Here is a 26,256-nt window from a genome sequence, read left to right as displayed (position 1 = left end):
CCCTCGGGCAACTGTGTGGAGTTTGCACATTTTCCCCGTGTCTGTGTGGGTTTCCTTCAGGTGCTCCAGTTTCCTCCCACAGTCTAAAGATGGGCAGGCTAAGTGGATTGGCCAGGCTAAATTGCCCATAGAGTTCAGGGATGAGTGGTATAGGGGGATGGGTTCTGGGTGGGATGCTCCGAGGGTTGGTGCGGACTTGTTGGGCCGAAGGGCCTATTTCCATACTGTAGGGATTCTATGATCTTGGCATGCTTATTTACCACCAGACAGCAGGGAACTCCAATGGATGGCTCTCTACGTTGGAGTTCTCACATTATCCTTGGTTCTGAAGAAGGGTCCCCGGACTTAAAACGTTAACTCTGCTTTCTATCCACAGACGCTGCCAGACCCGCTAAGTTTCTCCTGCAATTTCTGATTTTTGTTTCTGATTTCCAGCATCTGTAGTTCTTTAGTTTTTCTCTTGTTTTCCATCGGGGATCTAGGTTGGAGGGCGTTGCATGCAGCGGTCCCACGTAACTGCTGTTTATAGATGCCCAGCCAAGCTGTTTACTTTCCAGTGCTATGGAGTCTGTGGATCATGTATATATTGTTTGTGGATGATTGCACTCCCTTTTTCAGTTACTTGAAAAAATCTTTTGTTGTGCTTTGAGTTACACTTCTGTCCCACGCTCCTGATCTTTGGGCATCCAGTGAGGATGGGCATGAGCAGGTCAGTGGACCTCCTCATAGATCTGCTCCTGGGCCTGGCCAGGCTGGCTATAAACAGGTCTAAGCAGCAGGCTGTGAAGGGGTTTATTTCTGCTGACTGTCTGCCCCTTTTCCACGGCTATGTTTGTGCCCAGAAATCTTTGGAGAGGGAGCACGTGGTGTCCACCAATGCTCTCGATACCTTTAGAGAGAGGCAGACACTGCGGGGGTACAGTGCTTTATTTCCCCCTCCAATTCCATTCTGGTTTAGCCCCTTCCTGGCCTCCCTACCTCACCCATACTTTTGATGGGTTGCATTGCCCTTAACAGGCTTTGAACATAAACTATGCAATTGAAAGCAGGGGTGATTGACTAGTGTTGCTTAATGGATGAAAAAAAAACCACAGTGATTTGGTGATGGGGAAGAAAAACATTCAGTTGTGGGTTAGAGCACATCAAGATATTAAAACAAAGAAGAACAAAATGCCCTGAGGAACTTGGGAGCACTTGGAGTGCAATGGTACTGTCCTTACCAGGAGGCCAGGGTTGATGTCCCACCTGCTCCAGATGTGTGTAACGACATCTCTAAACAGGTTGATGAGAAAATATCTACCCTAAGGAACTTAGGGACTCTTGTGGCGCAGTGCTCGTGTCCCTGCCTCTCAAGATCAAGTCTCACCTGCTCCAGAGATGTGTAACAACATTTCTGAACAGGTTGATTAGAAAATACATACTCTGAGGAACTTGGGGGCACTTGCTGGCTTGATGCCAATGGGCTCTGTCACAACCCCCTGGATCCAGGACAGCTGGGTTCAGTCCCAACAACTCCAGAGATATGTAATAACATCTCGGAACAGGATGATTAGAAGATATCTAAAGAGCTGGTGCAGATATGATCCTGTGGCTACTGCAGCAGAGTTCTTATGGCGCAGTGGTAGTGTGCCTTCCTCTGAACTGGGGGTCCCGGGTTTGAGTTCCACCTGCTCCAGAGGTGTGTCATAACATACATGAACAGGTTGATTAAAAACACCTACCCTGAGGAACACCTGCAGAGATTCCTGTGACGACTGAGCTCAAGCATAACATTCTCCTTGCATCTAGTCTCTTCAGCCCTGTTAGAATTTTATACATTTCAATCTTATCCTCTCTCCTCTTTCTAAACATCAATGAATCCAGGCCCAATTGAAACATTCCCTCCTCATATGACAGTCCTGCCATCCTATTTCTTCCAACTCTCTGCTTCCTATCTGTCAACCAATTCTCAGTCCATGTCAATATACTACCCCCTATCCCATGTGTTTTAACTTTGCCCAGAAGTCTCGTATGAGGGACCTTATCAAAAACCGTCTGAAAATCCAAATACAGACATCCACAGGTTCTCCCTTGCCTATTCTATGAGTTACATTCTCAAAAAACTCCAGCAGATTTGTTAAACATGATTTACCTTTCATACACCCATGCTGGCTTTGTCTAATCATGGTAATGCTTTCCAAATGTTTGGTTAAACTCATTAACTTCCCAGCTTCATTTTCTTACTAATACTAGTTTCCTTCAATTCTGCCCTCTCACTAGAACTTTGGTTGTAACATTCTTGCCAGCAATAATACTGAACAGTTGTGCTCGAGAGTCAGCTGGAGATAGAACTAAAGTGTTTGTGAAGGTAGAACTAAAGTATGCATTCAATTATTCTGCCATTTCTTTGTTCCCCATTCTAATTTCTCTGGCTTCTGACTTTTTAAAATGGTTGACCAGCCTTACCTTAATCATGATCGTTCTGGACAATATCTTATCTCTTAAACAGTTTAGTTACATTAACTACCATGTTTGGATACACTGGAACATGCTTCTGGGGCAGGTGGGACTTGAACTGTCCAACTCAGAAACTACAGACACTGCCACTATGTCACAAGATCCCTTCTAAGTCAATGAACATATTCACAAATGGCTGCCAATATACATTTACCTGGAGAACATTAAATTTTGTTACACAAAATAAATGAACCTCATAAATAATATTACACAGTATAAGAAATATTTTGAGATGAACCCATAAATGTCAGAAAGGAGACTTTTACTCCAAGGTAAAATCTTCAAATATTTCTTGTACCGTGAAATATTGTTAATGAGTTTTTTATAAATTTTACCCTAACAAGGGGTAAAAGTCAAAAAGGAAACACTTTTACCCCACCGGCAACCTGATAGACATGCAGACCTCAGTGAATCAACACGACTGTCTCCATACTAAAGCTCCTTGTTCAGTTGGCACGGCCGTAATCAGTTTTTTTCAGACAATTTATGCATTTAATCATTGCTGTTTTCTTTAGTTAATGTATCTTTCTGAGACCCTTAAAGAAGCTGTTAACTCAGCTTGGTTCTTTAAATGCATGTCTTTCACAGCGTTGAAGGATGTGTTTCCCTCAGCCCCTCTCAGTCTCTCCGGGTTGTAAAATTTAAGTCAGCAAATACCTGGGAATTATCCCAATTGAGCTTTTAAGAAACTCAATTCACCCTTAACTATTTATTTACGTATCACGGGTGAGCTGTCGATTCAACATCAGCCCCACCGTCTGTATTATAGGTGTGAATCTGGGATGGGTGGGAAGCTGGCGTGCTGTGCACTCAATCTATTTTATGCACTGCCCCTGGTCAAAATCCCCTGACTGGATCATTTAATACCCAAAGTAGTGCAGAGGCGAAACCAAAACACAGTGAGGGATTCAGAAAGGAGAAACAAGACTTGAGTGGTATTTTAATTCCACCAGTAACCAACTCACTGTAATTGCACTGATTATTAACACTGATAATATTACTGGTAACACATGGATTTTCTTTCATTCCAAATATTAATACAGGAAGCTGATAAAATTATGGAATAGCTGTATTAGTCGTTTACTTCATTTAGAGGGACTAGGGCTGACCAGTCAAGATACTTCAATTCAATACACTTGAATTGTACAACAGCAGGAAATAGGCTGGATGTTCAGTGGTTCTACTTTTCAAGGATGTGATGAACTGCGTGAATATACTACCAACTTGAGTAGTGCGAAAGAGATGGCCCTGTCTTTACCAAGGATAGAGATTGCATGATGTAAAAAAAAAGTGATTTCACAGCTAGTGTAATGTATGGCCCAAGTGAGCCCCTGGGCTGTTTCTGAGATACATGAGTGCGTCAGAACGCAAAAGAATTTTCACTCCTTTCTGAACTTGGTTTCTTTCTCTTCTGCATCTTGTTGGTGGACACAAAGTGCCTTGTTATGTTGTTCCAGGCATCATGACTGTGGGTTGGTGCTGTAGATCAAGCTGGTCTTTTCCTGCTCAGCAATTAGGCATGTTTACAATTCACTTTGGGTAATTTGCCAGGAGTTAGATTGGGTTGGAGCTGTTGCTGGGATGTGGGCCATATCAAAGCTGCAAGCCATAGTCATATGCTGGACCAGATCAGGGCTGCAAAGCAGCAGATTGAATTGGCCACTCAGTATTTGGTTCAATTTTTTTTTACATATTTCTTCTTATATGTCTTATTTTTAACTTGGGCTCCAGAATGTATTAATTGGAACATATGTTGTTTTCATTCCATAGTGTTCATTTTTATAGAGAAGAATAAAACAGGAATTATGAATGGTGCATTATGTTCCATTGTACCTCTTAATTTATTTTGAATTAAGGTAGGGATAATGATTAGGATCACTTCCATTTAAACTGACAGTTTAAACACAATTGGAAACAGACTAATTTTATGAGTAAAAGGGGAAAAATATACATAGCTATATGAACTGTCAAAAATTGTAAAGTAAGGAATGCATAAAACATCTGAACACAGGTCTTGATATTGATAAATACTCTGGAATTTGGAAAATTTTCAAAGAATTCTCATAAATAAAAACTGGATGAAAAGTACTTTGCATGGCTGCTTTTCTAACACGCATCAACTTAAGCTGGGAAATGTTTTAGAACTGGAATTGCTTGGAATTTAAATGGAATGCACAGAGTTTTCTATTATAAATCCCTATGCCCACATTTTGAATGGAAAACATCACCCTGATTACAATTGAGCCATTGGTTCTCACAAAGTCCTGAATCTATTCTTTTTTTCCATGTGCTGATTGTTTTCATCCCACTGTTACTGAAATTTCAAATGCCAAAAATAAGAGTTTAATTAAAATATGAAATTCAAACTCATGTTTCACAATAGCTTGATTACATTTATCGACTAATTGTCTATTGAGTCTTTTAATGCTTCTCAAAATCTCCCCAATATGTCGAGGCTTGAAGTTGATGCTTCTGTCCAGGGTCTGGTGATGTAAGTTGAATTTGGACTGTGTAGAATGAGCTTATGCAATTTATTTAATTTCCCAAGATACATTGGTCTGTTCAATTTTTGTGCTGAGGAGTACTTTCTTTAGTATCTAGCAGCTTCAGCTCAATTGTATTTTAATGTTAGTTTTGAAAAAACAATATAACATTACTGGAACAAAATATACCTGCGTGCATGAGGGGAAGAACAAAAAAAGGAACAATCATCATGATTGGAGACTTGTAGGCTTCATTTTATGCCCTATGCACTTTGAAATGTGACACGGCTGGACAGATATTTGGGTTAGAGGTACAGGAGTGAAAGAAAGGACAGTCTTTTTTCATGAAAGAAACAACTGAATTTTCATACAAGCTAATTGCCTCACTTGTGTTTTAGTTGACACTTGGAAAGGCTAATACTGTAGTTTACACTGTGAGATGGAAATTCCATTTCAAACAATTATGAGATGGAGAGACAGGGCAATAGAAAGACACAAATACAAAAGGAAACCCAGTTCTTTTCTCATTCTCACATGACTTATTTCCAAACAATGTTCTAACCTCCTAGCAACTAAAAACCATTTTGGTGGAACTATTTAATGCAAGGTAAACTCATAGAAGTGAAGCAGTCTGTGTCCACATACAGTAAGATCTGTATCTCAGACTTGGGCTGAGAAGTAACAAGCAACATTCATGCCACATGAGTACCAGCTTCAACTAGATTAAAGATGTTTAAACCCATCCAGGACAAGCAGTATATTTGATTGGCATCCCATCCATTAACTGCAACACTCGCTCCTTCCATTAGTAATGCACAATGGCAAGCGTACCACCCACAAGGTGCATTGCAGCAACTCAGGAAGGCTCTGTTGGCAGCACCTTTAAAACCTGGACCCCAGCCACTGAGAAGGACGGGATAGCAATTGCTTGGGAACACTACTGCCTGCCAGTTCCCATCCAAGCCACACACCATCTGACTTCGATCTAAACTGCCATGCCTTCACTGTTTGGGTGTCAAAGTCTGGGAGTCGCTTCCTAACAGCACTGAGGGTGTACCTTCACAACATGGATTCTGGCAGTATAAGAAGGCCGCTTGCCACTACTTTTGGATGAGCAATAAATGCTGGCCTTGCCAGCAAAACCCAGGTTCCATGAAAGAATAAAAATTTGACAATGGTGACTAAATTATACCGACAGATTTTGGTTCAATTATCCTTAGCCTGTAGCCCTGCTACATCTGGAGATTACAATAGGTCTCACTCCCTGTGTGCAATGCTAAACGTGATTGACTAGTAAATTACATGTGCACCTCTCACATGGCATTGGTCATGGTTAACCACGAGTGACATGGCACTGCTAACCTGAATGGGGTATTATCAGCAGAATATGATGAGCAAGACGTGACAGAGGGAGTATTATTACAAGTAATTGCCACTGACAGGAAATGCATACTATGTAACTCATAATACAATAAAGATTAACATATTTTTACAAGCCTGCAGGATAGCCAAAACATTACAAACTGCATCTGAACAATTACAGCAAAGATTCAAGATGATCTGATTGCATATGGCGTGTTGCCTTGGTCGGTATGAAATCAAAATTGGGTACTACGCTGAAGCAGTAATTGACAAGAATTTACGGAATCTCTGAAGAAAACTAACCATTTTCACTGATTTTCATGTTTCTGCTTGTTCCAATCAGAGTATAGCTGGCAGGCTTAAAAGCTATAGTATTGGAAATCTACTTATGATTTCAGTTCAATTAATGAAAAAATACTCACACGATGAAGGGACTAACCTTAAACTGAAACAATACATTCTCCTTTCTCAGCAATCTTTGAACACAATTTATTAATTTATCACAGCATTTTTGATGTAGCCTTCAAACAATATAATATGCCTCAAAAATACTAAACTCAAAGCAACTTAAACTTCTGGAAGAACAAGCAAGCCACAACATTTTCAGAGTCTCTTTTCATGATGAGGACACCAGTCTACATATAATTATATAAAACCTATTTGCATGGGTAAGTCCATTATTCTAAAATAACAGTACCAACAGAAATGTCATAATCCTTTCTCTGAAAACCCACTTGCTCAACAATAATAGTCCATTTTCACCTAATAAAAATAATGTATGACATCTGGAAATTTCAAATTATGGACACAGCCCAGATTGAACATGTGTTGAGACATTCATATATCTGAAGCCTTCGATTTTTATTTGCCAGGAAAATAAATGTCATCTAAATACTATTGTATGTACTGAATTTACTTCAGAGTCACAATCCGCAAACACAATGCATATCTTTCTCTCGTCCTTACAAATATATCTTTTTTTTTGTTCCATAAGTGACTCTCATATGAGTGAATAAATAATGAATGAGAGTGGAGGTCTGACTACCAGATGTGGCTAGGACAGGTCAAACAGGACAACTGTTATGGCAGAAATTTAATGTCAAGGAAACATATGCTGCAGGAATGCAGTTGACAGTAAAACTGACCATCTCCACTAAACTGCTACAGGTTTGTCCAGCCCTGAACTGAAGAGCTAACTTAAAAATATCATGTTTAAATTTAAGGTTGTACGTTAACTTATCCCATCCACGCAATGTTGTTAACTAGCTAAAGTGCTCACTTCACATCCCGGACGGGCATATTTTATAAGTCCTGATTTCAGCTAATTTTCCAAAACCCTGGCCAAGAATTACATATGTGTCTCTAGAAGCGGATTATAGGCACGTGTGTCTGTTTTTAAACTAATGTGCATCTCCTACTATCTAACACAGCAAGGTCAGAACTGAACTTGTGGAAGAGTTGACAATCCTGTTTGCCTGCCAAACTGGAAGTTAATGGCAACAATGGAAAAACCTTTAAGGCCAAGAGACCATAGCTTTTTTCCAATTGTTTACTGGATCTATATTTCAAACTACTAAATCAAAATAACGGGTCATTTTTAAAGGGGTATTTATCAATCACTGTTCATCACTTTTAACTTACACCGTGGAACACTGTGATGTCATTGTTTTCTTGTGTACCCTAACAATGAGAGCAGAAATAGCTGTTCCTGAAGGTTAATTCTCATGATTATATGAAAAAATATTTGCAAAAATCTGAAAAATTAAAAGAAAGTGTAAAGTATGCCTGAGAGCTCAGCCAAATATAGATTCATTTTGAATAAGTTTCATGATTAAATATATTTTTCACAAGTACATACACATACCTCTACCCAGATAATTTAGCTGGCATCAGGAGGGTGCAATCTTAATTGTATGTTAAAGTTCTCAATGAGTCTGGCTATTCTTTTGCCTACTTTGTAATTAACACTAAACAGATTACCAGTTGTTTTGTATCAAGTCTTTGACTAAAGCTTGAAGACTTGTGGAGGTGGAGGACATATATTTTTCGTGCATCTTTCATCAACCACACCAAATCAAGTATTTCTACTTATAGTATTCCATGGGTCAGTGGATTGGCTATCGCACTCTTCACATTGTGCCTGAAATATATCTCATTCATCTATTTTATTGCTTAGGAGGCAAGGATTGAAGCTGACACTTCAGAAAGCTATTTTGTCGCCAGTGCCTAGATCTCAAAGAGTTAAATTTAGGCTGATTAAATGACATTGCTTTTGCTAGTAGAGGGAGGTTAGAAAGCCAGGTTAACCACATCTGACCTCTTGCACAGCTCCAGACATTAAAATGTCAGTCTCAATCAAACATCAGGCGTCAAAAATGATTACACTGCAGGCCTGACTTTACCCACACGTACAACAATCTGCTGTAGCACCATATATTACACCAAAGCTACACAGGAAACCTACACAGAACACTATCAAAGGAGAGAGAGAGAGAAAGAGAGTGTGTGTGTGTGTGTGTGTGTGTGTGTGTGTACACGCGTGCACGCGCGCGCACGTGTACATAGTTGGGGGGGGTGGAATTATTGTCTCTTTGGCATCTACATCAGTCAGCTAAAGTACTTTTGACAGGCACATCACATAAACTTCCATCTCTCAGTGAAAAAAAATCTAAGAGCCAATTAGGTAATTATTAATTCATGTCATTTTCCGTAAGTCCCGTGTTTTCAGCATTGTGTGTCTATAATACAATACCGTAAACTAATAAACTTTTGCGGCTATAAATTTGCCTGTCTTTCTCGCACTTATTAATAATAAAAATTCACAGTTGCACAACACTTTAACCTTTTAATCACTGACTGCTGTTATAAACGGGAAGATGCCAGATTTAATTCATTTGTTTATGACTCTGAACATCAACTTTTATCTATCAGTAGTTCAAGTTATTTTCAGGAAAGACGTGTTCTTTGTTGCCTGAGGTAAACAACCTAAGCAATAACGAAGAAAGATTACTATAAAATTGAAATTGGGTGGATCTATGCTTGTATTGACTCTCTCTTCATTTTTACATCAGGAGTTTAATGACGTACAGTTCCTGGCTAGAAGACATCTTTGTTTGGTCAACAGGCAGGAAAATGGCCAACATCATTCTTAATTCTTTCTGATCAAATAAGTTCTGTGGTGTACTCTACAAGGTGACCTGCATAGATATTTTCTTCACTATGAAAGAAACTAGTAGCATCCCAGAATTTCAAGAGTCTCAGGGGGCAGTGGCCATCAACAAGGAAAAGGTGGTGGGGAAGCACCAGACTGGATGGACTACAACCCAGGGTTCTAAAGGAGATTGCTGAGGAGATTGTGGAGGCATTGGTGGTGATCCTTGAAAAATCACAAGAGTCAGTGAGGGTCCCAGAAGACTGGAAAATGGCTAATATAATATCACTGTTTCAGAGAGGAGGGAAGAAGAACTCAGGAAATTTTGAGCCAGTTTGCCTGACCTGAGTCAGTGGAAAGATTTTTAGAGTCCATTATTAGGGATGAAATTACAGAATATTTGAAGTGCATTGTAAAATAGGGCTGAGTCAACATGGGTTTGACAAGGAGAGGTCATGCCTGGCAAATCTGTTAAAATTCTTTGAGGAGGTAATGAGCAGGTTAGACAAAGGAGAGCTAGTGGACATGATATATTTGGGTTTCCAGAAGGCCTTTGGTAAGGTGCTACACAGGAGGCTGCTAAGTAAGAGCCCATGGTGTTAGGGGAAAGGTACTGGCATGGTTTGAGGATTGTCTGACTGGCAGAAGGCAGAGAATGGGGATATAGGGGGCTTTTTCAGGATATTAGTCAATGACTAGTGGAGTTCCACAGGGGTCAGTGTTGGGAACATAACATTAATGATCTGGACAAAGGAACTGAGGGCATATTTGCTAAGTTTGCAAATGATACTGGAGTTCAAGTGGAGGGACAGGTAGTGTTGAGGAGGCAGGGAGGTTGCAGAAGGACTTGGAGAGACTCGGACAGTGGGCAAAGAAGTGGCAGATGGAATACAATATCGGCAAGTGTGAGATTCTACACTTTTGAATGAAAAATACAGGGATAAATTATTTTCTAAATGGGGAAAGGCTTTGGAAATCTGAAGTACAAAGGGGCTTAGAAGTTTGAATTCAGGATTCTCTTCAGGTTCAGTTGTCAGTTATGAAGGCTAATGCAATGTTAGCATTCATTTTGAGAGGGCTAGAGTACAAAAGCAAGGATGTGCTGTACTATAGGGATGAGGCTGTATAAGACTCTAGTCTGACTGCATTTGGAATATTGTAAGCAGTTTTGGGCCTCGTATGTAAGGAAGGATGTGTTGGCCTTGGAGGGAATCCAGAGGAGGTTTACAAAAATGAAGGGTTTGTCATATGAGGGGCAGTTGAGGACCCTGGCTCTGTACTTGATGGAGTTTAGAAGGATGAGGTGGGATCTGATTTAAACTTACAGAATACTGAAAGGCCTAGATAGAGTGCACATAGGGAAAATATTTTCAATAATAGGAGAGACCAGGACCCGAGGACACAGCCTCAGAGTGAAGGGATGTCCCTTAACCAAAATGAGGAGGAATTTCTTCAGCCAGAGGGTGGTGAATATGTAGAACCCATTGTCACAGAAGGCTGTGGAAGCTTGCCGATATTGTGTCATTAAGTATATTTAAGACACAGATAGATAGGTTATTCATTAGTAAGAGAATCAAAGGTTACAGGAAGAAGGCAGGAGAATGGGGTTGAAAAACTTATTAGCCATGATCCAATGGTGGAGCAGACTTGATGGACCAAATGGTCTAATTCTGCTCCTTTATTTTCTAATCAACATGTTCAGAGATATGGATCAGGTGTGACTCGACCCAGGTCTCTTGGTTTAGAGGTAGTGACACTACCACTGTGCCATAAGAGCTCCCCAAGGTTACCTGCATATAACCTGTTTGATTAAATAGTGCTCCTGTCTGTACCACTTAAACGTGCTACTGCTTAATTGGTTTCCCTTGTGCATTAAGTGCCTATGTAAAGAGTATTGCAATTGAAGCTGGTTAATGTTGTCAGATGTTACCTGATGCAGTTGTTTGGGTTACTGGCCTTCCCTGCCTTTTATTGCAGGATGTGTGGAAAATTGACAGCTAGAAGACATATGACAAAACACACTAATTTATTTCAACAAAATTTATTAAACATCTTTTCTGGTGGTCTGGGTGAAATTAAATGAACAAAGAAGCCTTAGGATAACCTGATCTATTACTTGGGGTTTGCAAACAGGAATCCAGCAACTGCAGTTTTGTTTAATTCTATTGTGGAATTCAGGCATTACTGGCAAGGCCAGTGTTTGTTGTCCAATCCTAATTGCCATTGAGAAGGTGGTGCTGAGCTATATTCACAAATTATTGCAGGCTGGTGGAGTTACCCATCTGCTTCTGACCTCCTCTTTTAGTCACAGTGCTTATATAGCTGGCGCAGTTCAGTTTCTGGCCAATTTTAACCCCCAGAATATTAATAGTGGCAACTTAGTGATGTTAAGACTGTTAATGGTCAAAGTGAGATTGGTCCTTGACTGGCAGTTGTGTATGGCACAAGTATATTATTTGCCAATTTTCATCCCAGGCCTTTCTGCATATTGGCATGGATTCTTTCTGTACCTGAGGTGTTACAAGTGGTATTGTATATTGTGAAATAATCAGTGAACATGCCCATGTTTGACCTTATGATGGAAAAGTCATTGAAAAAGCATCTGAAAATAGTTGGATCGAGGACACTAGTCTGAGGATCTCAGCAATATCCTGAAACTGAACCAAATGGCCCCCAATAACACAACAATCTTTCTTTGTGTTAGGTTTGACTCTAACCAGTGTAGAATGTTACCTCTAATTCCCATTGACTTCAATTTTATCAGGGTCCCTTATTTTGATGCCATACTTCATCAGGTGCTACCGTGATGTCAAGGATAGTCACTCTCACCTCTTGGACCATGGCTGTAATGAGGTCAGGAGCCGAGTGGCCCTAGCAGAATCCAAACCAGGCATCAGTGTGTTTAGTTATTGTTCTGTAAGTGCTTCTCATAGCACTGTCAACACTTTGAAAATTCTTCCATCTTGTCTTTTGTACTGATGTATCAGGCAGTCCCATCATTGACAGTGTTGATATTTGAATAGTGTCCTTCTCCTGTTCATTGTTTAAGTACCCACCATTACTCACAACTGGATGTGACAGGACTGCAAAGCTTTGAACAATTCTTTGATTGTAGGATCACTTAATTCTCTTGGTTGCATACTGCTTCAGTTTCTGGTCAATTTTAACCCCCAGGATTTTAATAGTTTGGCATGCAAGTTGACCTGCATTATAGCTTGACTGGGGTGACACTTCTTTTTCAGTTATGCATGGGTGGGCAGTGAAGTTCTCCACCCAGAGTATATTCTATGCTCTTCCCAATCTCTGTGATTCTCCAAATGGTGCTCAATATGGACGAATACTGATTGGTCAGCTGAGGGACAGCAGTAAATTGGAATCAGTATGAGGTTTCCTTGCTCAAATTTGACCTGATGCTAGGAGATTTCATGTAGTCTGGGATCAATTATGAATTGTCTTAGTGGGGTCTTGGCTGCAGGGTATGATTTTGTGAACATGACTTTGTTACAGGCTGTTGCATGATTAATTAGTAGAACAGCTATTGTTGGCACAAGCCCTAAGATATAAAGACCTTTGCAGGAACAGCTAGGCTACGTGTGCCTGTGTTTCTTCTAGTGTTTTCATCGAGGACAGAGAACATGTTCATTTTTACTGATTTAAGATTTTTCTGTAACAGAGTGGCTTGTTAGGCCATTTCAGAGGGAGATTAAAAGTCAACCACATTACTGACAGTCCAAAGCCAAAGATGGACAAGTAATGGTAATTTCATGATCACTACTATTGATATGTTTTCTGATCTCGTTTCTCTTCGAGGTGTAAATCCTCGCTCAGTGCCGGGTTTGTTGGATGTTGGGCAGGACCCTGACTTGGGCGATGGTGATCCCTCTCAGAAACCTGTTGAGCTCCTCATCATTGCAGATGACAAGATGGCATGCTGGGGGATGAAGCAAGTCTTCTTGCTGTGCCGGGCTGACTTGCTCACCAGCTCAAGGATGTCGACTGACAAGTACTCAAGGATGGTGGCCAGGTAAACAGGGTCCCCAGCCCCAACTTACTTATCATAGTGACCCTTGAGCAGGGACAGGTATTTGGCACGTTGCTTCAGCAGAAAGGATCTCCATCTTGATGCATCCTTTCCCTCTGGTTTCATGGACATTCTTTCCACACCTCTAGTTAATTTTCACCACAGAATTTTTTTTTGATCAGTTAAATATAAACTCCATCAGTTGGCATTGTGGGATTTGAACCTGTGTCATTACCTTGTGGAGGGACCTCTGGATTAGTAGTTTAGTGACAGTACCACGATGCCATCATCATTCTGATTGCTGAATAATTACGTAAAATAAATAGATTTTAGATTGAAATGAGGAAAATGACAAGTAGTTAATAGTAAAAGGACAATGTATCCTGCACACAAGAATGGAAACCTTATTCTCGTATTGATTAAATTATTAGTGCTTCATGCCATAACAGGAATCCCTGCAAGAAGCAAATGGATCTCTGCATGTGTTAAGAGTCTTTTTTTCATGAAATGGAACACCAGAATTGCTGAATTTTGGGATGTTGAGCACAGTCCCATCAAGCTTAATGCAAGAATAAAAACAGATGTGCTGTTTTAAGTAACTTCTGCATAGAATAAAAATCTCCCATATTTTTATCTCAAATTCTAATTAAATACAACGAAGATGAACCGAAGTTCTTCAACACAACACATTACAAGCACCTTGGCTTATGTGGAGACATAACCTGCAGCACATTGAGTTAAGGCAACCACTGACAACAGTATGGAAGGTTAATTTCAGAGAATGAGCTGCAGGTCAAGCACTATGAGCAACAACATTCCCCTCTTCAACCCCAACCTAGCATTACATAACCCTGAGTATTGGTGGAAAAAAGAAACAATGCCGTCAAAGTGTTGCATCTTAGCTCATTAGAATATAATCACAAAAGTACCATATGTCAAAGGGAACAACAATTTCTACTGCATGAGAACAGTGTGCTGACTGGTTTGCAAGGTTAACTCTGATTATTACAACCTGATCTAACTGGTGAATAATTTGTATGCATTATTTACATCTTTACCTTTTCCTGCCATTTCTACACGAGAAACTTGAATTGAAACTGATTGTAAGTTCCTGGATGACTTTCTGAGATAGTGTTGATGTATTAAAATCGTGTTTGAGACTAGTAACTTGTTTTCTTAAAAACAAGTCAGTTATTCACTGAAAGAGTGAAGCCACAAGATTCCATGATCAAAAAAAAAGTCTTACTATGCAAGAGGCAAAGAAAACACTAATTTTTTTTGAGTAACCACCTATACTTTAACATCCAGAATCAACAGAAGTTAACTTATGTTTAACAGGTAAATCACATTTGATCAGAAATGACAAATAATAAATTAAATACTGGTACAACTAGGAAAAATCTTACAACCTGGCTTGGCAGTCCACTTAGCATGTACATCATCAAACTCAGTCACAAAGTCCTTCAAAACTATTCCTCATAAAGAACTTCATCTCTTTTTCTTGAATTTAACCTGCTCCAAAGTTAACAACAGCATACAACCAAGCCAAGTTTCATGGGCACATCTTCAGCAGATCTTTACCAACATGGTACATGTCATAAAATTTCCTCAACTCTGCCTATGATGGTGTGCATGGTGTATATTGTACACAATATTTTGTGGGTGAAATTTCACCAAACATTTGCTACCTACTCTTATTTTTGGTTGCAGCTGAGTTAAATATATTTCTACATATGGTAAAGGTTGAATCCGAACAAGTCACAATACTTTTATTCGTAAGGTTATATGGTGAAAAATGAAAATGCAAATCCTGCCATCAGCACCAACTCAGAATGTCAAAATTGCCCAATAAAAGGGATATCTGATTAATAAAAGCTTGCTTTGGTTAGGTGTCTTTCTGAAGCATTATCCCAAGACTGGAACAGGACTGAGAATTTTGGCCCAGGCATTGCATTAAACTGTAAAAATGCCTGGTTTCACGGAAGAATGTCAGTCAGGTTCACTCTTATTAAGATATAATGTATTATTGGATTAAGTTATCTGAAGTGTCTAAAGTTTATTATTTATCCAGAATAGAAATATTGCAGCTCATTATTCTACCCTACAATGCTCCAGGCATTCTACATTACTTACAAAGACCTTTCATTGGTGCAGTGCTGATGTTAAAAACGCAAACAATCTAACCCTTATGACATTTTCCTTTATGATTCTCAGCTTCTCATAAGATTTTAGGTATCATCTATTAGGTTAATTTTTGCTACAGCAATCAGCTTCTATCTTTATTTATGGCTCTGTGGAAAAATACCTTTGAGTGATTTAATTGAATGTGAAGTCTATGGTATATTAGACAGCTTTAATACTCATTAGTTCTGATTTTGCAGACTAGGTAGGTCATCAAACAGGCACCAATGAATATGATTCAAAAATCATACCTACATTGCATCTTCTTGCATTTTCCTCAGCCTTACCATTAACTTGTCAATTTATATTTATTGTGAAAGATGACAGTAGGGTTTTCAAGAGGTGGGTTGGAGTCTCGGTGGCTCTGACACAAGGGGATCCTGATTTTTAACAAAGGGACCCAATTTCAGATTCCGGTCTCAGCTGGTATTCACACTAAAGATTTCATCCTGGGGACATATGCCGATCTTAGCCATATCATGATGGAAGCAGGAGGAAAAATCTAACCAGTAAAAAGTATGCAGTGGTTTCTTCATTCAAAGTATTGCATGTTAAATGGCTGGGTGACTAAGGGTCACCAATAGATGACAACTTTGGAGATATTTATGGATGTGGTAATCTATTCACTTAATCCAAAACGCGAAGGTAGAGAAAAGGGAAAGAGGATAGGAGGCTAAAAATATTGCTTTGCAATTTATGAAACTTTCTGTTATGTTTCTATGTTCCACTGTGGGTTTTCTATGTTGATAGCATTAAGATATTAGTCAGGAAACTGACATAGATTTAATTATGGTGTCGGCGAGTAAGACATTGGCCTGGCTTATAAATCTTAGTAACACCACAGCTGACTGCAAAATTAAAAATTTAATTTGGAGTCAAGATTCTGTGAAAATAAATTATTGATATTGTATAGATTTGATAATTGAAGAATTTAAAATAAAACCCAGTTAAAGCCATAGTAAAGGAAGCTGTCTTATTCAATTTTATTATAATTATTTAAATAAATAATGCAATACATTACATTTTGAAAGTCCATTCTTTCTGTGTCCGCAAATACATATGTCATACTCCTAAGTGTATCACATTAAAGATGAAAATAAATAAAAATATTCTCAAGCACACTGTACAAGACATCAGACAAATGGTTCCAGTGTGTTTTTTTAAAACTTGCCTGACAGTGAGTACAAGATCCTTTATTCCTTCCTCAGATGATTTAAATGAAATGATTTGCTTAAAACTCTGGAGAAATTAAAATAGATGGTTTTTTTTTACACATTATTGTTCACCTTTACATTCTATTTGCCCTTTCAGCTGTTTGTCCAGCTAGCTCATTGTATCACAGATACATTCTGCACATCCAGCACTCAGAGAAGGAAAAAAATACTGCTGTTCAAGTAAAGATGCGCATGACCTATTTTTTCAATTTCAGTAATTAGGGAGGCATGGGGCCTGAAGGAATTATTCATGAATGCAGGAGCCCTGCTGTATACATTTATGTTAAACATGTCAAAGCCTATTGAAATCATGCCTGCCAGCATTATACACCATAAACACACTTCCATGACAACTTTTCTTTGCTTGCAGTCCATTAATACCATCTTTAATAGCTATTTCTCCCTTCCTCTCTCTCCAACTCAAATCAGAAACGGTCCATTTCACTAATCGCACAATGTTAGGTGAGCAACTTCAACCTTTAGGCCATAATTTCATAAATATTTTATTTTTAGTACAGGAACTTGTGGAACAGAATAGGGCATAGAAACGATTAGACACTTTCAGAATCAGTTTATTCTTGAAACTTATTATTAGCCAGTTAATCAATGGAATTGACAATATTGGTTGCTACCTGCCTATTGTTGGTATTACCCTTCACTTTTTACATAATTCCTTCACTTATTTTTCATAGTCTTCCATTAAACTGCTACTTCCTTATAACTCTGACCATAATGATAGATGTTTATATTAATAGATTATGGTTGAGAGATTGCTGGTCATTACCTCTCTATTTTGCCTGTCATATACTACATGCCAAGTTAGCATACGGAATGCACTGGATGGAGGAATTCAATCATCTTTTATGGTTCTTTGCAAGGCATTGGTGAGTTGTAATATTCCATGGGCTAGGTTCTGCTGACTAAGAAGGACATTATCTTCACTTCTGCATCTTCTAACATGTGCCTCCAGTCAAGATTACTTAGTTGATGGCATGTTTATTTTCTACACTGTTTGTAGGGAAGGCTACAGTTACCTATGTACATTTTTTGTCTAACAGATAAGTGTGAACAAGATCTGAACTTGAATCACTGAGACCCCCTGTTAGGAAGGGTGTGTGGGCCTTCTCTTTGCCAGTCTCTCATGCAGAGAAATGTAAAAGTCCAGAACAGCTGCAAATTTCAATATCACCTCCAGTAAATGAGAATATTTTATTGCCTGCCTCAACAAAGTTTCATGTATTTTATATTGCTCATTAAATTAATTTTAAGAAATTGGCTGCTTCAACAGCTAGAAATAGAAATGGCTGTAGCAAAATTGAGCACTAAATCCATGAGCTGTCTCAACCTTGAAAAATGCATGAGCATTTGTTAATTATTGAGTCACCTGGCTAATTGAAATATACATATGAAATAAACAAAAATGCAAACTCAAGTTTACTAGTAGTTTCAAAAACAATCGTCCCTATGTCCTCATATCAGTGCAGCACCTCTGTTGTTAAATCATGAGCTGTTTGGTGCTTTATACAGCAATGATTTCCTACACAGAACTAAACTGTAAGCCTATACTTAAGTGTCAAATTTGAACATATTTTTAATTTTTGTATTTATATGAAACTACAAAAAAAGACATTTATACAACTTGCTGCTGAATTGTCGTGCACATATGGCATTATATAAAACACATGCAAATTTTATTGGTAGCAAAGGTGTATTTACCCAATCCTTATAATTGAAGAAATCTTAACTCATGGGTGAGGAGATATGGAACACAATCAGTGGCTCTCAAATATATATGAAACGAAACATGGTCTATTCTACTCATTTTGCCTCCATTTATTTAATAGGCTTTTGGACGCTGTGTTTCTCAAATCACTTCCTTTCAAAGAAAAAGCAAGATTATAGGATAGGAAGGGCTTAACACACCTCAATTTCATGGTAAATTTTGCTGTTAACAAAGTTCCATGAAGTCTCAGTAATTCTACAGAGATTTGTCTCTTTAGGATGGAAATCATGATTTTATCAGAAGTACATGTGCTACAGGTGATTTTTGTCTGCAAAATGAGAGCCTGTAACAGCTTGGACACAAACCATCTTTACACCAGGAGATGGAAGTTATATGGTTTTGAAAAATGCAAAATTATAATTGCTCTTCCTGTATTAGTGAAAGGAGAAGAATTATGGATCATTGGTCGCATAGCATTAAAAACCAGAGAAGGTTTTGTTACAACTGCTGATAAGTGCTCTTCATCCTTTCACATCCACTGTCAGTTTTGAAACAAATAATGTCATACAGGATGCTTGTGGACTAAGCAATCCTGGTAGTCAAGACATTCCTAAGTGTATAAATACTGTAACTGGTGTAAAATAAGGCACTGAATTGTAGGCAACACATTGTCAGAGTGCAGTTCATGCTGTCATTGGAATCTTTGTTTTATTACAGTCTTCTGAGGTGTTCCAACCCAACCATTATTGCATATGTTATGGAGTCATACACCTGCATGCACACATACATTTGTATGCACAATGAATTGGATCTCCACCCCATTAAATTGTACAGCTATTTACAATTGGCTACGTTATATGAATTGTTAATTATAAGAAACAAACACAGAGAACGCTGAGGAAACTCAGCAAATCCGGCAGCATCTGTGGACAGAAAAACAGATTTAATGTTTCGAGTCCAGAATGACTTTTTCTGGGGGACTGAAGAAGTCATACCGGACTTGAAATGTTAATTCTGTTTCTCTCTCCACAGATGTTGCCAGACCTGCTGAGTGTCTCCGTAAGTCTCTATGTTTGTTTAAAATTTCCAGCTTCTGCAGTATTTTGCTTTAATTCGATATGTTAATAATAAGAATCATTATAGAATTGATTTAAAAAACACCAAGTAGCTGCACACTGAATTGCTACTGTTTATCTTATCTTATAGAATTGTACATAAACTATGTTAATCATGAAGAAATTGTGTAAAATACAAGGTATTTTGAATAAATTCAGCCCTCAAAGAGTTAATTTTTTTAAAAATATGCAACATCTTCGTGATAAATGTACATTTTTGTGAGGAGACCATTTGGAGCAAATTGAGTGAATGGAAAAGCCAAAGTGTAACCTTTTTGTGGCTCATTTTATAGAAAATAACACACAGGTGAAAAGACCATTTACGGGTCGGTGTTGTTCAGTTTTATAATTCTTATTAATCTTTAAAATGCCCACAAAACTTCATAAATCATTTCATTAAAGTAATGCATCATTTTAATAAGGTTTTATTCATTTTTATGGCCTGATAAAGCAATTTTCATCTAAAAGAATTACTGTGCAATCACAAAGCATTTTGTGTGAAAAACTAGTTATTATGGAAATTGCGTTATCAGAGAATAATTTTTCCTATAGCAAATTGAGGCCAGACACAAGTGGAATTTAATAGAAGTGTGGTGCTGAAGTAAGCAACCATATTACGGAGAATGCCAGGCTAATATTTTAGACCAATTTCAGAAGAATTATTTTTTAAATTGATTGGCAATATTAATGGAAACTGCCTTTACATGAAATCCCAAACTCCTTCTATTATGTTCCTTCGATTTGTAGTCATTCTTCTAAATTTTTTTTAAACTGAGACCGCTACAGATTCCATTGACTATGCAATTACAGTATTTAAAAAGGGTAATAGTTTCTTTGCACCTTTTTCAAATGTGATGAATATTTAAATGTTTCATGAATAACTGATCATTTTAATTAATGTGGTTGTTTTCCATACTTTTTAATGTCACTGTGCCTATCTGTCATCATTATGCTATGATTGGTCCAGTAGTTTTTTCAGGTGATATGATACGGTAGTGAGTCTCCAGGAAGAGTACTTCCACCCATCAAAACAGAATCAACAAAACACACGTAGATTTAAGGCTGGGAACCTTTGAGCTTAAATGAGTTCCAGTGTTCAGTTTTACTTGTGGGGAAAGCTCACTGTCTTTCAGCATTTAATAAAATATTAGGAGAAAAAATTATCTGGAATAATGTCTTAAAATAATTATCTGGATTTGCAGCATAATGATGATGGAAGTTTCAATATGTCTTTGGGCTCATGCGATAAACACCCAGGTCATTTCTCCACCCGCAACATACAAAGCACTAAAAGACAACTTGAAAGAGTAAAATGCCACATTGTTATCCAGCCACCGAACAACTAACTTCAATATGATAAAAAGAATAGCCAAACACAAACTACAATGCAAAATAAACTGGGCAGTCGGAATCCAAAAAGAGTTGGATCCAAGTTCTCTCATCTTCGCAAGTGCAGACTTATGTTATTTCAGCCATGACCATTTATTCATCTGTTTGTTTTGGCTTAACGTGCCTACTTTCAGGAACCTATTAGATCAAATTTGACCAGACGTAACTCAATCCAAACTGCTGCGCATCACTATTTATACTCATGATCTTGAGTCCATATGATACAGCAGTAGAAGTGGGCGATTCAATGAGATCATGGCTGATCTGATAATCCTCATTTCGACCTTCCTGGCATTCACCTTGACCCTTGATTCCCTTACTGATTAAAAATCTATCGATTTCAGCCTTGAATATACTTAATGACCCAGCCTTGACAGCCCTCTGTAGTAAAGAATTCCACAGATTTTCTGAAAATTCCTCCTCATCTCTATCTTCAATGGGGAATCCCTTATTCTGAGATTATGCTCTCATCCTACACTCTCCTCGAAGGGAAGACAGCCTTGCCACATCTACCCTGTTAATCCCCCTAAAAATCCTGTATGTTTCAATAAGGTTGCCTCTCATTCTTCTCAACTCCAAATGAGAACAAGTCCAAACTACTCAACCTCTCCTTACAAAACAATCCCTCCATACCTGGGATCAATCTTGTGAACCTTCTCTGGACTGCCTTCAATGCCAATACATCTTTCCTTAGATAAGGGAATGAAAAATGCTCGCAGTATTCTAGGTATGGTCTAACTAGTGTTTTGCATAGTTTTAGCAAGACTTCACCACTTTTTATATTCTGCTGGTTTTCAAATAAAGGCCAACATTCCAGTTGACTTCCTTAAAACCTCCCGAACATGTATGCTACCTTTTTGTGATTTATGCTGGCTTGGTTTATTTTGGCTTTCTTTTGAAACTCTTTCTACCGTATAAGGAACTGTTACATATTGAAGAAACAATTTATATGCTGTCAAAAGAGTTTTTAGATGGTCACACTGCTGTATTTGGTGGAATGCACTGATATAGTTTGGAGACACTGAAGCACTTCCTGTAAAAGTTCATGATTATCTCTCCCAGGATAAAGTATGGATGCATTTAGACTGAAGCAGCATATAGTGTCCTACCTGTTTCTTTGATGGGTTCCTTCTCGCCCACACTGTCTTTGTCTTTGGTAGAATCTTCTGCTTCCTGGATGGACTCATTAGGACCCTCCACATCTTCATTACTTTCTTCTAGAGGAAGAGAAAAATGTTTTTAAGAAGTGTACTTCTTCCAAGTTGATAGTGATTCATAATTCAACCTGAACAAGACAGTACCTACAAAGTGTGCAGAATGGAAATGTCTCACATCGGTTATATTGGGTTCTATTCTGAAACGCTACAATAGTGCCTCGGATGGCTCTAGCGTGTATCTAACCTGCTTTCATATCTGAACCAGTCAATTTGGATTGAAATATATCCATTATCATTGATACTTTATGCATGGCACAGTGGAATAGTTGCACTTAAGTTTACTAAAGCAAGTTGTAGAATACTTTAGGGAAAAGGGAGATTATAAAATATGCCCAAATTAAGCTGACGATTGAAACAGGAAACAAACTATACCAGCATGCAATTGTTGTTTTAGAGCTCTTGTAGCACAGTGGTAATATTCCTACCTTTAGCCCAGAAGGTCCAGGAAACAGTCCCCCCTTCCCCAGATATATGGCACAACGTGCCTGAACAGGTGGATTAAAAATATCTCCAATTGTTGTTTGACCGACCTACTCATTTCCACGTCTAACCTATAGGTGTCACCCTAAGCAAGCAGACATTCAAAGTCAACCTGTTTCTCCAGAATACCACCACCCTTCCCCCAACCTGTGCACATGGTTATAATATAGCTCACCCTGGTGTCTGGATACCAGGCTTGACACAAAAAAAATGAAGTGCTTTAAAAGGAGGATCTTATAATCCTTTCTGCATGCACTGTTTTGGACCACATTAATTCATCAAATTAAAATCTCAGGTTAAGTGCAGGATTCCAATAGGCAGTCCCCATGACGACTTGAACATTCACCTCATGATGAGATCTGTCAAATAAAAGATATTTTACCACCTCTTGTCCTGCTGCGCTACACTGATTTTTAATAAGACTCCTTACTGATGTAACATTCTACCTTAAGCCAATTTTGAAAACCCAAGTTTTCTTTTAAAAGATCAAAGGAAGCAAAAAATAAATCAGATTTGGAGAGAAAGCAAAGGAACCTCACATACCAATATCATCAAAAGCTAATACTGTATGAAGTAACTCAGGAAGGTCAAAGATCACTTTGGCATCCACATTTCATCTTTAGCTTGGGCCTGTGAAATATCTGTGCAACAGCCCCAAATGGGATATTATTGTCCCCTTCAGTCAGTCCGATTACATTACACTTTGACCACAGTAGCCAAGCTCGCTTTGCAAAGAGAAACAAAACATTAACTGCTTATTTTTAAAAAAGCTTTTCCCTAACTTGTGGATTTTAACCGCTTCACAATTGCGCCTTGAAAGTAAGGGTAACCTGCTTTTTTCAAAAAAAGCTTTGTGGTTATCGAAGTGACACTCCTTGCGCCTTTTTATTGTAATAAAATGAGAAACGACATGCGCGACTGGCAGGAGTGCGCTCACAGACAATGAGAGCTGGCTCCCATGCTGCGATTCTTTCATGCATACTCTGGATTTTTTTTTGATCTTGTGCACCTCCTTCTCGGCACATCTCCCGACTGCTGCAGCACATCGACGGCTTTTCGCAAGCACTGTGTTCCCTGTTTACATCTATTCTGCAGCCCGAACAACTTTCTCCTAACAAACAGTGTCTTAAAACTGTAAATCTGTAAGATTGAGGCCTAGTAAATATGTCCACAGATTCCAAGCGTGAAAGGGAAAGTTGCTTTCAAAAAAGCAATACAGGCTTTTAAGGTATCAAGCATAAGGAATGTACCCCAAAGGTCTGAGACTCATTTTTTTTTACTGGATGCATCTTTCTCAATAGTTCCTGGTATGTGTTTCAGTTCAAAATAAGAATCCCAGACATGCCTCTCCTTACATCATTACTAAGTCTGACCTTAGACTGACCCCTGAAGCTGTTAGACTAATCTAAATGTGAATGAGCACTTTGTGCCAATGCTGTGAAGGAGCCGAATCCAGCAAACAGCAAAACTTTACACATCAACTTAATCACAAACAGCAGTGACTGGGGGCCCCAGAACAATGACAATCCTCCACTTCCCAAAGAATGAACAGTTTCTTCAATGCTTTAATGTAAGTCCTTATTAAGGACAATATGCAAAGTCAGGTCAGGTCAGGTCAGGTTAGCTGATTGAGATTTTTGCTCATTAAGTTCTCCAGCTGTTCAGTGAGAAAAGAAAGTAAGTATTCTTGAGGTTTCTTGGTATTAGTTCTGAAGAACTTAACAGCAGCTGCAGCAGCCCTGAGTATCGATGATCTAACTTGTATAAACATTATCAGATTGGTTCACTGGAGGAACTATACAGTGAGTGCAGATGACCCAACATTGTTTCAATTAAAACACTTTTGTATTTCTCTCTCTGTTGGTATTTCACACTGCGGCTTTTCATTGCCTCTTCCATCAGTTTTATGTACGTGCTGTTGGATGTCCAGAGCAAGGCTAGCTGGAGACTAGAATACAACACACATTACATTATACACTGGGCGCTCAGTGGCCTGAGAAGGGGTCAAGAATAGGGGGTCGGCTCTTTATGAAGCAATATATTACTGATATTGGGGGAGGAGAGTGCTGTAGCATGTATCCACTATTGATTCAGGAGGATATTCTCTCTAAATTGAAGTACATGTATGAGAAAGTTGTACAAATTCACATCTACTTTCTTGAGAAGCTCATTGGGTTAAAAGAGATAAACCACTGACGTTAGATGTGAACAAATTCGATCTGAAAATCAGAAATGTTTAAAAAAAAGTCTGAATTTAGGCCCAAGTTGAAATCTATCATTACGACAATGGCCTGCCCCTTCATAAAATGGCAATATCTGACACACAGTTCCACCACGCATTTGCAATCTATTTTATGACTGCCTTTAGTAAAGAGTGAGTTCAACCACTGTGCCATTTTGCATCAGATGTCGCTTTTGCACTAGTAATGCACTCCCAATTGTTTGACTGTCCATTGTGATAAAAGCAGCGTGCTTCGACTTTGGAGTCCAACAGCTGCATGCCATGAGCCGGCAGGTTGCAGGATTCATGTTCCCCAATTTCAGGGGGACAGCAAGGGGGCGATGTTGAGCAAAATGGCATGTTTCTGTACAAGCTGGGAAGGGAAACTGGAATAAAAGTCACCACAACCTGTTCACGCACAAGTTATGTTAAATCTGTCATCATTGTGAAATGGAGCAGCTACCCACCATCACAGTTGGAGTGCAGAGTAGCAAGAAATTGTAAAGGACTCAAAAAGACAAATCAAAATGGAATAATATCTAATTTCACCTCAATATATAATGGGGCCTAGAGTCACAGTGGTGCATCGGCAAAACTGGGAACTATATGTAGGTGGCATAATCAGTAAATTCGCAACCACAAGAATATTAGTGGTGTTGTAAATAGTGTGGAGAAAGCCGTAGCCAACAGGGTGATATAGATGGGCTGGTCAGATGGGTTGAACCGTGGAAAAATGTGAGATGAAAAATGTGTATTTTGGGGCGACTAGCAAGGTGAGGGTGCACAGATCGAATGGTAGGACCATAGGAGGTGCTTAATAAGCAAGTTCATTGATCCTTGAAGGCAGCAGGACAAGTATATAAGGTGGCTAAGAAGGCATACGGGATGCTTCCCTTTATTAGTCAAGGCATTGAATACAAGAGCAAGAAGGTAATGATGGAGCTGTGTATATAATGTCAGTTTGGCCACAACTGAAGGAGCGTGTGCAGTTCTGCTTGCCACACCAGAGGAAAGATTGCACTGGAAAGGATGCAGAAGAGATCCACCAGGATGTTGCTTGAGTTGGAGCAATTCATCTATGAAGAGAGATCACATAAACTGGGATTGTTTTTCTTCAAGCAAAGAAGGCTTGGGTAAGTGGGGGGGGCATGGGAAATCTAATTGTGGTGTCCAAAGGTAGGGTAAACACAGAGAGAATTTTCT

General features: G+C 38.8%; 1 protein-coding gene across 2 annotated transcripts in view; it reads right to left on the bottom strand.

Moving 5' to 3' along the window:
* zfhx3b (zinc finger homeobox 3b) overlaps positions 1-26,256 on the bottom strand; it is a 479,371-nt gene that overhangs the window by 44,728 nt on the left and 408,387 nt on the right. For both annotated transcript variants that reach the window (XM_048605818.1, XM_020527051.2), the window contains one exon: positions 22,245-22,352. In XM_048605818.1, the coding sequence (XP_048461775.1) occupies positions 22,245-22,352 (108 nt within the window). The remainder of the gene's footprint in view (positions 1-22,244; positions 22,353-26,256) is intronic.

Source organism: Rhincodon typus, chromosome 15 (genome assembly GCF_021869965.1).
Source record: "Rhincodon typus isolate 14 chromosome 15, sRhiTyp1.1, whole genome shotgun sequence".
NCBI lineage: Eukaryota > Metazoa > Chordata > Chondrichthyes > Orectolobiformes > Rhincodontidae > Rhincodon > Rhincodon typus.
This window is presented reverse-complemented; position numbering and strand designations above follow the sequence as displayed.